The 17,548-nt window shown below is 47.6% G+C and overlaps 1 protein-coding gene across 4 annotated transcripts in view; it reads right to left on the bottom strand.

Moving 5' to 3' along the window:
• Positions 1 to 17,548, bottom strand: part of LOC119964739 (P-selectin-like) — a 149,922-nt gene that overhangs the window by 94,546 nt on the left and 37,828 nt on the right. For all 4 annotated transcript variants that reach the window (XM_038794666.1, XM_038794668.1, XM_038794669.1 and 1 more), the window contains exons 4-8: positions 16,232 to 16,339; positions 10,147 to 10,332; positions 9,554 to 9,739; positions 9,251 to 9,436; positions 105 to 290 (exon numbers count right to left, since the gene is read on the bottom strand). In XM_038794666.1, the coding sequence (XP_038650594.1) occupies positions 105 to 290; positions 9,251 to 9,436; positions 9,554 to 9,739; positions 10,147 to 10,332; positions 16,232 to 16,339 (852 nt within the window). The remainder of the gene's footprint in view (positions 1 to 104; positions 291 to 9,250; positions 9,437 to 9,553; positions 9,740 to 10,146; positions 10,333 to 16,231; positions 16,340 to 17,548) is intronic.

The following is a 17,548-nucleotide window of genomic DNA, read 5'->3' as shown; positions in this document are numbered from 1 at the left end:
TCTCTGATTTCTGGCAACACCATATCAAGGTTAGGAGAAGAGGGCACTTTTAGTTTTAAGATAAATTACTAAACATAACCGTTCAGTTATTCACTCTTACCTACCTTTGCAAATGGGTGTCTTTGAAGTCCATTTCCCCGAAGCTTCACAATAGAGCCTTTCGGATCCCTGCAAGATAAACCCAGCCTTGCAGACAAAATCACATCTTGAGCTGTAACTGAAAGGTCCAAAGGGGTCAGAGCAGTTCGTGAGGAGGCCGTGAGGAATCTTCAGTTCACTGCATTTCACAGCTGCAAAGAGAAGTTTGCAAGAATTAATCTGTACCAAATAAGTAAGTCAAAACATTTTCAAATGTTGTTGCAGATAACTTTGTAACAGGCTGCATTGGAAATCAAGGATAAGACAGCCATAGAATGGTTACACAACAGAAGAAAGCCATTCGGCTCAGTATCATGTTTTTAAAAAAATTCAGTGTGCTGGTAAACTGTATGGGTTAGTCATTAACTGGGGTTATAGACAAACTGAACTTGTTGCAGGATGGGATGCAAATGGTTGATGTTATAACCCCAATGGATGTCCCAGGATCAGGACAATACGATTTGCCGTGACCACCCCGGAATATGAACTTCTCCTTTAGGACAGGCAGGTCTTCCCCTTTGAGGGTGTGGGGTTTCCCCATTACAAGCAGAGCCTCAGTTGTATAAAAACCCCGGCCCAGCTGCAGGTTGAGGAAGGAGACGTGGGGATGTGAATAGTATAGAAATAAACCTTGTTCTGTAATTTCTACTTCCGTCTATGCGTTCTGCCTACCGCGGATTCAACCCTGCTGACGAGGATTCAGTGTAGCTGCCATCGACACTGGTTGCTATGCGGCCAGCCCAACTCACCTAGGCTTCGGCAGGCCCCACTACTAACCACCAAAATGCCACATAGGAAAGCTGTAACCTTTTGATGCAGGTACAGACAATTGGGAACAATATGTTGAACGCATGGACAATATTTTTCGAACGAATACTGGCGATGCACAAACCACTGATATTACTGGTGGTTTGCAGAGGGCCCACCTATATTGTGATAAGGAGCTTGACTCACCCGGATGCCCCAGATTCCTGGTTGTTCGCCACCCTGGTGACCTTGAGGGAGCATTTCAATCCAAAACCACCGCTCATCGTACACTGTGTCCGGTTCCACACGGCTGCCCAGGCCCAAGCCGAGTCAATGCGTGACTTCCTGACTCGTCTCCGGAAACTGGCTGCGACTTCCGAATTCAGAGTGACACTGAATAAGTGACACTGCAAACCTTTCTCTGGTGGTGGTCCATGGGAGCTGTCTGAGCTTGTTGAAGAAGGGGCAACACTGGGAGTGGGGCCGAGAGCAGTGAGCGGCTTTCGTCGAGGTAAAACAACAACTCTCCTCAGCAAGACTGCTAACCCATTTCGAACCATCTGGGTCAACCCTGGTGACCTGTGATGCTTCTCTGTATGGAGTCGGGGCTGTGCTGGCCCATGGAGTGGACAACGGATCTGAACGTCCCATTGCCTACGCCTCAAGAATGTTGGCTGACACAGAGAAGCAGTATGGCTAGATTGAGAAGGAAGGTTTGGCTGTTGTATTCGGGGTCAAGAAATTCCATCAATATGACTGGGCATTGCTTCACTATTATAGAATCATAGAATTTACAGTGCAGAAGGAGGCTGTCATAATATACACATCAGTATATAATGTTGCAGAGACACACACTGACTGACACACTGCAAGACCAATCAACACACACAACACAGCAGCCAATCACCAGTTAGGGCACGCTCATTATAAAGCCAGAGGGCACTAGTTTTCCCACTCATTCGGGATGCAGCCTCTGAGATAGACAGAGCCCACTGTCAGTAGCACAAACCTTCACCATGTGCTAGCAGTATAGGCTGGTCAGGATAGGCATAGGTCTTCAGTCAACCTAACATAGTGTTGATCCACAGTGCAAGTATGTTTAACAGTTCTTAGTTTAATAAAATAGTGTTGTACTGTTACAAGTGTTGGTAGCCTGTCTATGTTACTGCTAAGGTAAATGCAGTTTCCACAGATCCAGAGACCCAACACATCAGAGGCCATCCGGCCCATTGAGTCTGCACCAGCCCTTGGAAAGAGCATCCTACTCAAGCCCATACCTCCACCTTATTCTGTAACCCAATAACCCACCACCTAACCTTTTTGGACACTAAGGGCAATTTGGCATAGCCAATCCACCTAACATGCACATGTTTGGACTCGGGGAGGAAACCGGAGACCCAGAGGAAACCCCCATAGACAAGGGAAGAACATACAGACTCCACACGGACAGTGACCCAAGCCGAGAATCAAACCCAGGTCCCTGGCACTTAAGCCTTCCGAGTGCGCTTCAATGAGGATTGGGCAATCTCCCCCCCCCCCATTGCTTCCACCCGCATCCAGTGATGGACATTGCTGCTCGCAGCGTCAGACTATGTGTTGGAGCACCTCTCCGTGTTAAAGATTCCCCACACCGACGTGTTAAGTCATCTGCCCCTGCTGACCAGGCCACCTACACCAGAGACAGCTGGCCAGGTCATTGCCGCCCTCTATTTTATGGATTTGCTCCCAGTCACGCATCTGGTGGACCTACACTGACCCTCAGCTATCCCGGGTCAGTCACATGGGGCAGTATGAGGCCTTGCACAGGACTGCACCGCAGGACCTAAAGGCCTACACCATAATGATGCAGGAGCTTAGCATAGAGGATATCATGCTCCTTTGGGTGACCTATATGGTGGTACCCGAATGTGGACGTGGCCCACTCCTGATGAACCTCCACAGTGGTTACCTTGGTGTGTCCAGAATTTGGTGGCCCAGAATCGATGCGGACATTGAGCAGGTGGCCCAACACTGAGTCCAGTGTCAGGCACACCAGAAGTTACCTCCTGCAACCTGCTCCACCCATGGAAATGACCAGGCCATCCATGGTCTCACCTCCACATAGATTTTGCAGCCCCTTTTCAAGGGGCGATATTCCTCACTCTCGTCGATACTCACTCAAAGTAGATGGAGATCTTCAATGTACAGGCGATGATTACCCGGATCACCATAAACTCCAGCACATTTTCAGCATGCAGACTGTACCTGAAGTGCTCGTATCGGATAATGTTACAGCATTTACAAGTGCAGAATTCTCTGTATTCATGTCTGCCAAAGTGGTCACGTGAGGACTGCCCCATACTACCCAGCTTCGAATGGATTGGCTGAGTGGGCATGAATCAACAAACAACGGGATCCTGGGAGAATCGCTTAGCAACGTTCTTTATTCTGTTAACAGACTACTCCGTATGCCATGACTGGCATCGCGCCAACCGAGATGTTGATGGGTCGCCGCCTCCGCACCCTTTTGAGTCTCCACGGGTCACCACAGGCCACTGTGTGAGTTCACACTGGGAGACGCAGTAGACGTCCGGAACTTCGGCAGAGGGGCCGCTTGGATCCCAGGTGTCACGTTGGAAAAAACAGGTCCTGTTTCTTACCCAATACAAACACAGAGCCGTGGGTCTAAACGCAACATCGACCATCTCCGAAGCCGCGTGCCGGATACCCCCACCATACAGGCCGGTGATTCGGACGTCTCGTCTCCACCACTGCCCTGGCTCACCTGTTGGCTCCGCCGGTTGCCGAGGATTCAGCGATGATTTCGGAGGACACTGAGATGCCAGACGAAGAATCACTTAGCTCCGACTCGGAAACCGAGATGGACATTCTGCCACCGCTGGAGTTGCCCGTGCCGGCTCTTGTGGCCATGCCAGCGTTGCCGTCACTGCCCAGACTCTCGTCACGTAAATGTTACTCCCCGGTCCGATATATGCCGCCTGAAGCCGCGAGGGTGGCGCCTGCATGTCATCCCGGCCTAACTGCAGGTCAGGGGAAGGAGCCCCTGAGGGGAGTGGTGGAGTATTGTAATTGTATCAAAATGAACCGTGTTCTGTAATTTCTACTTTTGTCTATTGGTTCTGCCTACTACAGATTCAACAGTTGAATTTTGGAGCATGAGGAATGATAGACCAGTCAGAAAGACATTTGAAAATTGAGTCTGGAGCTGACATAAGGGCTGGGATGCCTAGTTCCACTGCGTCAGGTTTCTCCATGGCCAATACAGTGAGTCATTCAAATCTCAATTGACTTCAGTAGGACCGGCAGATCTTGCTGGCGGGAAGGACCGGAATATCCCAACCAAGGTTTTTCCTCGTTATCGGGCTGGTGGAGGCCAGACCTGATTAATGCTCTCGAGGTGATAGTAAGTGATGTTGATGATGGAGAGCACATGGAGTTTGAAGCTTAGCTAGGTTCAACAGGATGTTGAGGTTTCCCACAATCTGTTTAAACCTGACAAAGTAATCAAGGGAACGAGGTAGAATCAGTGTCGAGACACCATCGTAGCTTATGGTGGAGTTCAATAATGGTGGTTTCTGTCTTTCTGATATTTGACTGAAAAACATTCTAGCTCATTCTTAGCTTAATGTATAACACCACATAGCACAGCAATGATCATGGGGTTGACAGAAATGAGAGAGGTGTCATCAACAAAGCAACTTGTATTTATAAAGCACAGATAAAGCAGCAAAACATCCCACGGTGCTTCAAACTAGCACTATAAAAATGATTTATTATGAATCTACATAAGGAGGTCTTACGGCATATAACCAAAACTGGGTCATAGAGCTAGGAGCATCCTAAAGGATGCATGAGATGAAGAGAGGTTTAGGAATGGGAATTCTGGAGCTCAGGCCTCTTGCAGCTGAAGGAACAGCCATCAATGGTGGAAAGTTAAAATTCAGGGATCCTCAGGAATTGAAGGAGCACAGATAGTGGGCGGCACGGTAGCACAGTGGGTAGCACTGTTGCTTCACAGCACCAGGGACCCGGGTTTGATTCCCAGTTTGGGTCACTGTCTGTGCGGAGTCTGCACGTTCTCCCTGTGTCTGTGTGTGTTTCCTCCGGGTGCTCCGGAAGAAGGTGCTTGGAAGAAGAATGGGCAGCAGGGTAGCATGGCATGGGCAGCAGGGTAGCATGGTGGTTAGCATAAATGCTTCACAGCTCCAGGGTCCCAGGTTCGATTCCCGGCTGGGTCACTGTCTGTGTGGAATCTGCACGTCCTCCCCCTGTGTGCGTGGGTTTCCTCCGGGTGCTCCGGTTTCCTCCCACAGTCCAAAGATGTGCGGGTTAGGTGGATTGGCCATGCTAAATTGCCCGTAGTGTCCTAAAAAAAAAAAGTAAGGCGGGGGTTGTTGGGTTGCGGGTAGAGGGTGGATACGTGGGTTTGAGTAGGGTGATCATGGCTCGGCACAACATTGAGGGCCGAAGGGCCTGTTCTGTGCTGTACTGTTCTATGTAGTGCTGTTAGGTAATTTGAACATTCTGAATTCTCCCCCGTGTACCCGAACAGGCGCCAGAATGTGGCGACTAGGGGCTTTTCACAGTAACTTCATTGCAATGTTAATGTAAGCCTACCTGTGACAATAATATTATTATTATTATTACCTTATCTGATTTTAAGGCTGGAGGAGATTACAAAGATAGAGCCATGAAGGGATTTTAAAATGAGGATGAGAATTTCGGAATCAAAGTAGGCCAGTAGGTCAATGTCGCCAGGGATGAAGGGAGAATGTGACTTGGTACAAAGTAAGTCACAGGCAGCAGTGTTTTAGATGATCTCAAATTTACACAAGGTGTGTTGGAACAGTCAAGTTTAGAGGTAGCAAAGGCACGGGTGAGGGTTTCAGTAACAAATGAGCTGAAACAAGGGTAAAGTCAAGTGATATTATGGAGGTGAAAATAGACTATTTAGTGACTGCAAAAGGAGGCCATTTGATCCATCAAGTCTGCAGCAACCCTCTGAAAGAGCACTCTACCTAGGCCCCTCCCCCACTTTATCCCCATAACCCCACACGTTGACCAAGGCCAATCCACCTCACCTGTACATGAGGAAACCGGAGTACCCAGAGGAAACCCACACAGACCTGGGGAGAAAGTGCAAACCCCACACAGACAGTCACCCAGAGCCAGAATTGAACCTGGATCCCTGGCGCTGTGAGGCGGCAGTGCTAACCACTGGGCCACCATGCCGCTCTTTTGGTCAGAAGCTCGTCTTAGCTTTAAATATGACAAGTAGGTTGAAATTGTCTGGTTCAGCCTGAGGCAATTTCTGGGGGAGGTCAGTGAGTTAGGGAATGGGTTTTGTGTCAGGCTGGAAGCTGTGACTTCTGCTTTCCTGATATTTGGGTGGAGGAAATTTCTGCACATCCAGTTTTGGATGTCAGCAAGCATAAGTTAGAGACATTGGAATGGGCCAAGAGAGATGGTGATGAGGTGGCTGTCATCGGTGTGCATGTGAAAACTAATGTTGCGTTTTCAGGTGATGTCACAAAGGGGCAGCGTGTAGATGTGAAACAGAAGGAGACCAAAGATGGATCCTTAGTAAACACTAGAGTTAACAGCTTTGACAAAGCGCATCCAGACTCAAAACGTTAGCTCCCTTCTCTCTCCCCAGATGTTGTCAGACCTACTGCAGTTGTTCAGTATTTTCTGTTTTTGTCTGAGAGTTATCAGTAGGAAGAGAAAATATTGCAAATAATCCTCTGGCTTTGACATAATAGAAAAGAGAGAAGAGATAGTTTAGCCATTGGTATTAAACAGCAATACCATTACAGAGTTTCCACCATGAACATCCTTGGGGTTACCATTAACCAGAAACTTAACTGAACTAGCCACATTAATACTGTTGCTCAAAGAACAGGTCAGAGGCTGGGTATTCTGCAGCAAGTAACTCACCTCTGAACCCCCCAAACCTGCCCACGATCTTCAAGGCACAAATCTGGAGTGTGATGGAATGCTCTCCACTTGCCTGATTGATTGCAGCTTTAACCATTCTCAAAACGCTTGATATGATTCAGGACAAAGCAGTTCACCTGATCACAACCCTATCCAACACATCTGACTCCCTTGGCAGATTTTCCAATCCATGAACCTCTACCTTTAAGAAGGATAAGGGCAGCATGGGAACACTATTACCATCATGTTCCACTCCAAGCCACACACCATTATGACTTGACCTATATTGACATTCCTTCTGGTTCAAACCACATCTGACACCACATGAACTGCAGCAGCTCATGAAAGCAACTCGTCACCATCTGCTAAAGTGCAATTTGCAATCACCAATAAATGTTGGCCATGGCAGTAACACGCCCATTCCATCAACATAAATAAAGGAGCAGGCATTTGCAGATCACCCAGCTGGTCAATGTTGGAGGAGGATGATGTAGTCAACCATGTTTAAGGCTGCAGACAGGTGATGAATGACAAGAAGGGGTAGGTGGGCTCGATTGAACTAAATGGGAATGAAGTCCCATAGTGAGCATGTTTAGCCACGTTTTTCCTGGCGCTTGCAGTGCTGAGAAACACATGGCTATTCAAACACGACTTGCGTTGAATAAGGGGCCTCAGCGGGGAACGCATGGCCAGAGCTGCACATAGCCCCATTTTGTACACTGGGAGCTCCGTTCGCTGGAATTCCAGGAACATGAATGGCATCCCGATCCCTGACCCTATCCCCCCCCCCCCCCCCCCCCCCCCCCCACCCCATCCCACCCACTCCACAGCCTGAATGCATTAAGGGACGATCCCCGGCACCCCCCACCACACCCATCCATGGCACCCCAGGCCAAATCACACTCAGATACAAAATGCCATTTGGCACCTTCACAGTGCCAACTGGCAGTGCATATGCCAGCTGGCAATGCCACCTGTGCAGCTTGGCAGAGCTGCCAGGCAGGCTCTGCCAAGATGTGAGGCTGGCACCAACAGTGCCAGGGCACCATCCTGCCCAAAGGGCATGCAGCTGGGAGCCTCCAATTCCCTTGGAAACCCCCACGATGCCATTCCGTCAGATCCCCATTTGTGAGGACCAATGCTGAATGGCACTCACCTAAGGTCTCCGAGTCAAAACAGAATGAATCCCAAAGCCTCAGGTACCTTGGGAATCTGCACATTAGAATGAGGCTAACTGCCTTGCTCTAATATGCAGATTTGCCAAAAAGAAATCCAGCCCACAATGGGTGGGATTTACATTGCAATGTCTCGCAAGATCGTGTTGAATCTTGTGAGGCGTTGCGAGCTGGGTAGATCCTGGGAGGGGGGTCTCCCGGCTTTTATCAGCCGCGCTGCAGCGCGGCGAGCTGCTTTTCGGGCGCACCATGGCCATTGGATCATGCCCTTTATCTTTGTCACAGAAACAAAGGATGTCATTTGTGTTTTTGTTGATATCATGGGAGGAACAGAAATCTAATGGAGAGATTCAAAAGTGAAGCTCTAGGAATGGTGGTCATGGATATGGGAGGTGAGAACACGCTCAAGAACATTGGAGAGGAAAAGGAATTTGGAGTGGTCATTTGAAAGGGCAGTCATGAAAGAGCTGATGAGGGGGGCAGAGTGGCATAGTAGTTAGCACTGCTGCCTCACAGCGCCAGAGACCCGGGTTCGATTCCGACTTTGGGGGACTGTCTGTGTGGGGTTGCACATTCTCGCCGTGTCTGCGCGGGCTTCCTCCGGGTGCTCCTATTTCCTCCCACAGTTCAAAGATGTGCAGGTTAGGTGGATTAGCCATGCTAAACTGCTCCTTAGGGTGAGGTTGCAGGAATAGGGAAGGGGCTTGGGCCTAGGTTGGGTGCTCTTTTGAAGGGTCGGTGCAGACTCAATGGGCCAAATGGCCTCGTTCTGCACTGTCGGGATTCTATGGCAGATTTGAATGAGAGACGACACTGCCTGAAGAGAGAGACGTGCTGACATGGCAGGCAGGAAAGGAAAGTGATTTTAGTGGGTCAAGGATGCAGGAAGGGAATCTCGCAGGAAATATGAGATTTCAGAACTCAGGCACATACAGATGCCAGAAATGGGCTTTGAATCTCATAGAGTCAAATACCTTGCCAGTACTCAAAATCAGTGTTAAAACATGAAGAACAATCTCTTGGGCAAGATAACCAAATGTTGCTGGTGGGAAAATGAAAGACCAGAAACGGATTCAAAGCAAATACACTCAGAATCCCTGAAACAGGATGTGAATTCCCATCACTTCTGCTGTATATTTTTTTATTTCCTATTTCCAATATTGTCCTTCAATTAAATTGGTGTCATGTAACCATTCACAGGTATCTTTCACTACAGACAGATCAAAAATAAAACACTTCTACTCACACAGTACCTTCACATGTTGGCTTTGGCGCTGTCCACTGTCCAGAAACTTTACATTGGATCCTGCTCAGTCCACTTAATGTAAATCCTTCATTGCAGCTAAAGTCACAAGTTGAGTTGTAATGGAAGTCTGCAATGGGGTGGGTGCAACTCATGTTGCCATGGTCAGGCAACGTCAAGGTTTCACACACCTGGACTGCAACAGAAAAAGGTGAACGCTATAAGGAAATTCTTTCCCTGAAAAATGGCAAAGTAACAATTAATTCCCTTTTTAGGAAGATTAAAATGGCTGTATTATAAAATGAAGGCATACCTTTGCAGGTGGGGGTCCGGTCTGTCCATTGGCCAGAGGCTAGACATTGGACTCTGTCTGATCCATGCACAACGTACCCTTCTCTACAGCCAAAGGTGCAGGTTGAGTTGTAATTGAAGCGTCCAAATGGACCGAAGCACTTCATAACATCCTTACTGGGAACTTCCAACCACATGCATTGCTTGACTGAAAGTTATACGCAAATGTCAAACAGTGTTGGCACAGAGTTCAGCAATTAAGCACTACTTGGTATCTTTCAAAGAGTTCTTACTAAAGAAGGAAATGAGATCCCTTTAGGCTTCTAGTGAGGAATACAAGTACTGGAGAACGGGACAGGGTTTTCAAATTAAGATCAAGAATACCCAGGCTAGGGGTGTACAGGTTTCTTGTGAGGAAAATGTCTCTCTGTTGTGCTCCAGTAATGTGCTTTAACAAAGAAAATATTCCACAATAATCTCAGAAGAGAATGATTGGGCTGCACGGTTGTTGCCATATTTAATGACCTACTGCTATTTACATGTAGCAGTGTTTCTTGATGCAGCAAAGACTGTCCAAAGTAAAGCATATTCAAAACATAAACCTTTGTTCTGTACCTTTGCACTGTGGAAGAGGATCTGTCCAATCTGCTGAAGCTGTACATTTAAGCGTCTTCTTTTCACGTATTTCATAGCCTTCTACACAGTTAAAGTTGCATAATGAATTGTAACTGAAATTTCCATAAGGATGTGAACAGTTCATGAGGCCTCGGTCAGGTGCCTCCAGTTCCATGCACTTAATAACTAAAAATAATAATATCAACATAATTTGAGAAAGAAGGGATGAGAAAGAACTATGAAACACAGTACATATATTAAATGTACACCAAATATATATTTATCTTCTAAAAATGTACTAGCTATTGTTATATTACTTGTTTGTAATATGTCGTTACTCTTTACTTTACTTGCAGAACGGTCTGATGGTTAGATTTCAAAGAAACTATCAATCTTCAATTCAAAGCAACATAGGTTTAATGAATAACAAATTAAATACTAATGAGTTTGTTCACTCTTACAGAACTATAACTAGTGATGAAGTAAATCAGAATAAGTATCAACTATATTTAACTACAAGTATTAACTATGCTAGAGCTCTCTCTCTAACTGCTATCTAGTCACTCTTGGTTTGAAGAGGACCAAGATCCTTTGAGATCCCATATGTATACAAAAATCTAGTGCTGCCATCTAATGGTTGTCTTACACTATGATGTAGTTGTTAACTCTTTATATACCAGTATATATATATACTACAGCTATTTCATAGTTATTTCTTAAATTTGCATTGAAACAAAACAGAAAATACTGGAAATACGGAACAGGTCAGTCAAAATCTGCAAAGGTAGGAAGCAGCTTAATATCTTGAGTGTTCAGATATGAGAACATAAGAACATAAGAACTAAGAGCAGGAGTAGGCCATCTGGCCCTTCGAGCCTGCTCCGCCATTCAATGAGATCATGGCTGATCTTTTGTGGACTCAGCTCCACTTTACGGCCAGAACACCATAACCCTTAATCCCTTTATTCTTCAAAAAACTACCTATCTTTATCTTAAAAACATTTAATGAAGGAGCCTCAACTGCTTCACTGGGCAAGGAATTCCATAGATTCACAACCCTTTGGGTGAAGAAGTTCTTCCTAAACTCAGTCCTAAATCTACTTCTCCTTATTTTGAGGCTATGCCCCCTAGTTCTGCTTTCACCCGCCAGTGGAAACAACCTGCCCGCATCTATCCTATCTATTCCCTTCATAATTTTATATGTTTCTGTAAGATACCCCCCTCATCCTTCTAAATTCCAACGAGTACAGTCCCAGTCTACTCAACCTCTCCTCGTAATCCAACCCCTTCAACTCTGGGATTAATTTAGTGAATCTCCTCTGCACACCCTGCAGTGCTAGTACGTCCTTTCCCAGGTAAGGAGACAACACAATACTCCAGGTGTGGCGTCACTAACACCTTATACATAACCTCCCTAGTCTTAAACTCCATCCCTCTAGCTATGAAGGACAAAATTCCATTCGCCTTCCTAATCACCTGTTGCACCTGTAAACCAACTTTTTGCGACTCATGCACTAGCACACCCAGGTCTCTCTGCACAGCAGCATGTTTTAATATTTTATCATTTAAATACTAATCCCTTTTGCTGTTATTCCTACCAAAATGGATAACCTCACATTTGTCAACATTGTATTCCATCTGCCAGACCCTAGCCCATTCACTTAACCTATCCAAATCCCTCTGCAGACTTCCGGTATCCTCTGCACTTTTTGCTGTACCACTCATCTTAGTGTCGTCTGCAAACTTGGACACATTGCCTTTGGTCCCCAACTCCAAATTATCTATGTAAATTGTGAACAATTGTGGGCCCAACGCTGACCCTGGAGACTGGAACTGTCCCCAGCCTGCCACATGGAGAAAGAAGAGCAGCCCACACCTTGGAGCTGTCCTGCCATGAATTATTCCTTTAAATTAAACCTTTGAAATTAAACTTTCGAAAAATGTTTTTGTGTCGGATTAAATCCAATCCCCATGTACTATTTAATTAGATTTTTTTAAACGGAGTATTTATCCCTCTTGATCTGACAACAAATTAAAAATAGTTATTTAATTGAAATTAAAAATGTTATTTAAATCAAATTAAAAATAGTAATTTAAATCAACCCAAAATAGTTATTTAAGTCAAATTTAAAAAATTTTAAATAGTAATTCAAATCAACTCAAAATTGGTAATCTAAGTCAAAACTAGTATTTAAATCAGTAACTCCAGATATTCAAATTTAGCTCAGTCTGCCTTTCAGCCAATCAGGTTACAATCTCGTGTCACGTCACAATATTGTTTTTTTAAACAAACAGTTGTCTTACCCGAGAGCGCTCTTTACTGAAGTCTCGCCCTATCTCTCTCCGTGCTCTTTACTGAAGTCTCGCCCTATCTCTCTCAGCGCTCTTTACTGAAGTCTCGCCCTATCTCTCTCAGCGCTCTTTACTGAAGTTTCACCCTCTCTCTCTCCGCGCTGTTTACTGAAGTCTCGCCCTCGCTCTCCGCGCTCTTTACTGAAGTCTCACCCTCTCTCTCTCCGCGCTCTTTACTGAAGTCTCACCCTCTCTCTCTCCGCGCTCTTTACTAAAGTCTGGCCCTCTCTCTCTCCGCGCTCTTTACTAAAGTCTGGCCCTCTCTCTCTCCGCGCTCTTTACTGAAGTCTCGCCCTCTCTCTCTCCGCGCTCTTTACTGAAGTCTCGCCCTCTCTCTCTCCAGGCTCTTTACTGAAGTCTCACCCTCTCTCTCTCCGCGCTCTTTACTAAAGTCTCACCCTCTCTCTCTCCGCGCTCTTTACTGAAGTCTGGCCCTCTCTCTCTCCGCGCTCTTTACTGAAGTCTGGCCCTCTCTCTCTCCGCGCTCTTTACTGAAGTCTGGCCCTCTCTCTCTCCGCGCTCTTTATTGAAGTCTCGCCTCTCTCTCTCTGCGCTCTTTACTGAAGTCTCGCCCTCTCTCTCCGTGCTCTTTATTGAAGTCCCGCCTCTCTCTCTCTGCGCTCTTTATTGAAGTCCCGCCTCTCTCTCTCCGTGCTCTTTATTGAAGTCCCTCCTCTCTCTCTCCGTGCTCTTTACTGAAGTCTCGCCCTCTCTCTCTCCGCGCTCTTTACTGAAGTCTTGCCTTCTCTCTGCCCGCTTTACTGAAGTCTCGCCCTCTCTCCCTCCGCAATCTTTACTGAAATCTCACCCTCTCTCTCTCTGCGCTCTTTACTGAAGTCTCGCCCTCTCTCCCTCCGCGCTCTTTACTGAAGTCTCTCTCTCTCTCCGCGCTCTTTACTGAAGTCTTGCCTTCTCTCTGTCCGCTTTACTGAAGTCTCGCCCTCTCTCCCTCCGCGATCTTTACTGAAGTCTCACCCTCTCTCTCTCCGCGCTCTTTACTGAAGTCTGGCCCTCTCACTCTCCGCGCTCTTTACTGAAGTCTCGCCCTCGCTCTCCGCGCTCTTTACTGAAATCTCGCCCTCTCTCTCTCTGCGCTCTTTACTGAAGTCTCGCCCTCTCTCTCTCCGTGCTCTTTACTGAAGTCTCGCCCTCTCTCTCTCCGCGCTCTTTACTGAAGTCTGGCCCTCCCTCTCTCCGCGCTCTTTATTGAAGTCTCGCACTCTCTCTCCGTGCTCTTTATTGAAGTCTCGCCCTCTCTCTCCGTGCTCTTTACTGAAGTATCGCCCTCTCTCTCTCCGCGCTCTTTACTGAAGTCTCGCCCTCTCTCTCTCCGTGCTCTTTACTGAAGTCTCACTCTCTCTCTCTCCGCGCTCTTTACTGAAGTCTCACTCTCTTTCTCTCCGCGCTCTTTACTGAAGTCTCACTCTCTCTCTCTCCGCGCTCTTTACTGAAGTCTCACTCTCTCTCTCTCCACGCTCTTTACTGAAGTCTCACTCTCTCTCTCTCCGCGCTCTTTACTGAGACAAGATCTCAAGCATGAAATATTGATGTACTTTATCTTCACAGATACTGGCTGGCCTGCTGTATAGTTCCACTAGGTTTTGTTTTATTTCCAGTACCTACATTTTTTTTTAATTATTTATACAAAAAATTCTTTGTAGAATTAAAAATAACTCATAGGAATAATAACTTCAGCCCTCAAAATATATCAAAAGAGAAACGAAAGATGGAATTGCAAAAATGGAAAGAACACTATGGTCCCTATAGCTATATGGAATCCACACTGTGCACCATGAGCTGAATTTTATGAGGGGATTATCCCCCCCCAGCTCCCCATTAGTAAAGTCACTCACAAACCAACCCATTTTAAATAAGGTTGCCTCACAGCACTAACTGGGGGTGGTCTTAACAAGCAGAGAATGGGATCGCCCCTCAGCGGAAAGAAGTCTTGTCCTTCAGAGCTGCTGGCTAATCTGATTGGCTGGTAATTCTTGCCATCCCACCAATGCCAGTACTCCCACGAAGAAGATCATGGTGACTGGAGATATAGTGCACGATTCAGCAGACTTGAAACTAAGCCCAGATTCGAGCACGCTTGCTGGGGTGTTTCCCGGCAATAGCAGCACCAGGATTCACCCCTCTATTCACCGGCACTTTACTGTTTTTTGGCATCGGGGAGTACTCCCCTGCCGCTGCCACATTTTAGTTGATTTCTTGCAACGGCTCCAAGCAGATCGGGGTGCCATTTTGACTGGCAGCACCGATCTCTGCAACTTACCCTTTCAGCCCCCCCATCCTCCACTTTCTGGAGCCCTCCTCACACCTCCAACCTTCTCGTGGACCCCAGAACCCCCCTCACCCCATCTAATGGGCAAGCCTCCCCACCCCCGCCCCCAGCCTGACCCCAGCAATGCCAAACTGGCACCCAGGTACCTAGGCTTTGACAGCCTGGCAGTGGACCTGGCAATGCCCTGGCAGTGCCACTTAGGCATGAGGATGGCAGTGCCAAAGTGCATGGGTGCCAGAGTACTACTCTGCCCTATTGGTGAGGTTATTTGTGGGCAGTCCCCCTTGGCCGTACGCAGGTACCCCATGTCCGTGAGGGGATGGGGCGAGTTTATTTTAAGAGCAGATTGAGGTGCCCTTTAAAGATGGCCCCCGATCTCTGTGGAGCCAGTATTGCCAGCTCTATCAGGCCCGACTCACCAGCGTGGCAGCGGAAACCACACCCCCAAAGTCTCTGCGCACAGAGTGCCACAGAATCTGGAGGGAAAACTCGGCTGTGCAGCTGGAGAGCTACACACGGGTTTCCTTACTGAAACCGACACTGACAAAATATCCTAAGGTTCTGCCTGATGTGTCAGTAGCCCATCATCTGCCCACCTACCCCAACCCGGCCTCCATAATACGAGAAATAGTAAGGCGCCCAATAGCCTGCTAACCCTTAGGCCAATTGAAACATTTAAGTGGCCTATTAATGGTCACTTCAGGGCTTCAATCTGCCTCCACTGCCATAATATGCTGGGAATTGGAAGGGGGTGAAAGTGGAAGCTGACAGGAGGGGGGGTTATCTTTTTGGGGCGGGGATTCCTTATGCATAATGGGGGCACTCCCCCACCCCTGTTAAAATCATACCCCTGCTTTGCGCCTCCCGACTTCACCTCCAAAATCCAGATTGCCACCCTTCACAGTTACTTCATTGAAGCCTACTTGTGACAATAAGCGATTATTATTCTTAGGGTGGCTAGATCCAATTGAGGGTGGAATTTTTTTTTACAAAAGTTGCTCTCGGCATTGGGACAAAACAAAGAAACAAGAGAAAAGCTTCAACCAGGACCAAAAGTGACAACAACCCAGCTGGTCTCTCACAATTGATGGAACTCAAATCCCCAGTTAAAGGGTAGATAAAAGAAACAACAGCAAAATGGTGAAATTATGCTAATATGTACCAATCATGTTATTATGTCATTACGTGCTTATATACGTGCATCTGACCACAATCTGGTGAGGCTTCCAGCTTCATAAAAGTCCAGATCATTTCATAATGCATCACATGCAAACCCAACTGGTATTCAGCAGTTCATTTTGCAATTCCAACCCGTTATGCTATTATCTCAGGTCGTTGCAGTTCTGTACTTACACATTCTGTTCTTAGCCTGATGGTGTGCATTGTATGTTCATGTTTTCAAAACTTGTTTATGCCTTCTTTCAAAACATTGTACAAAGGGCTCACCTTTTTCACAATTGTCTCCATAAAATCCTTCATGGCAGTTACATTTATAGTAACCAATAGTTTCCACACATTCTCCATGACCACTGCAAGAATCAGGATAGCATGAAGCTGTGGAAAGATTACACAGACATATTTTTTGTAATTACTTCTTGCAATTAACATAATTAAACCCTAATCAAGACTTACGCTCAGTTTATCACAAAATAATAAGATAAATGGTGAGAAAAACTATGGGTGGGATTCTCCGACCCCGCGGGACATCACCGGGGACGTGGGAGATTCCCACCATGCTGCTCCGACGCCGGGAGAATCAGCACCAATTGCGCCCACGCGGGTGCCGCGGCGCTGGTCGAGGGCCGCTGAAATAGGCCCCCGCGGTGATTCTCTGCGGGCGACGGGCCGAACTCCTGCCGAGACCCGCCGGCATGATTTCAACCTGGTTCCACCCGGCAGGAACTCGGACCCGCGGCTGCTGTGGACGTCCTGGTGGGGAGGGGCAGGGGGATCTGACTCCGGGGGGGGGGCCTTCGCGGGGTCCAGCCCGCAATCGGGGGGTCTACCTCCTTTCACGCGGCCCGCTTTAAGTTCCCCGACATGTTGCTCCACGCTGGCGTGGAGACGGCAACCACGCGCATGCGCCGGTGCAGAGACATGCTAGCCCCTTGAATGGCCGTGAATTCTGGGCCAGGAGGCCCGTTAATGCCAGCGTGCACCACTCCGGTGTTTACGCCAGCGTCAACACTTGGCCGGGATTTTGGCCCAGCTTGTCCATGCCGCCCAGTTTCTGTCACTAAGCTAGTCCCACTTGCCCGCATTTGGCCTATATCCCACTCCACCCACCCTGCCCATGTAACTGTCCATAGAGTCATAGATGTTCACAGCGCGTCTAAGTGCTGACTCCAACAGAGGATCTGTGGAGTACCACAACGGAAAATTCAACGCCACATCTGCGCAGACTTTGCTACCGGTGTGGGGTTGGCACCAGCACCACGTGAAACACCTACAGAACACGTGTAAAACAGTGGGAGAGTCTGTGCTGGATATGCACAGGGCTGACAGCTGCAGCCGCGCGTAGAACACAGAGCTCCCACACATGCACCGGTCGTGCCCGAAAGGATGGCACCGGTTGTGCTGGACTGCATATCCGTCCACTCCGGCCCCTCAGCCCACCTCCTGGCCACTACACCCCCCCCAGCCCTGACAGAAGCCCACAAGCCAGCGGCATGACTGTCAGCGAAGTATGGCGATGCTGGACATTGTCTGTATACCCTCTCTCCCTCTCCGCAGCCGCCATGCCAGGCTCACAACCATTGAGAC

This window comes from Scyliorhinus canicula, chromosome 4 (assembly GCF_902713615.1).
Source record: "Scyliorhinus canicula chromosome 4, sScyCan1.1, whole genome shotgun sequence".
Classification (NCBI taxonomy): Eukaryota; Metazoa; Chordata; class Chondrichthyes; order Carcharhiniformes; family Scyliorhinidae; genus Scyliorhinus; species Scyliorhinus canicula.
This window is presented reverse-complemented; position numbering and strand designations above follow the sequence as displayed.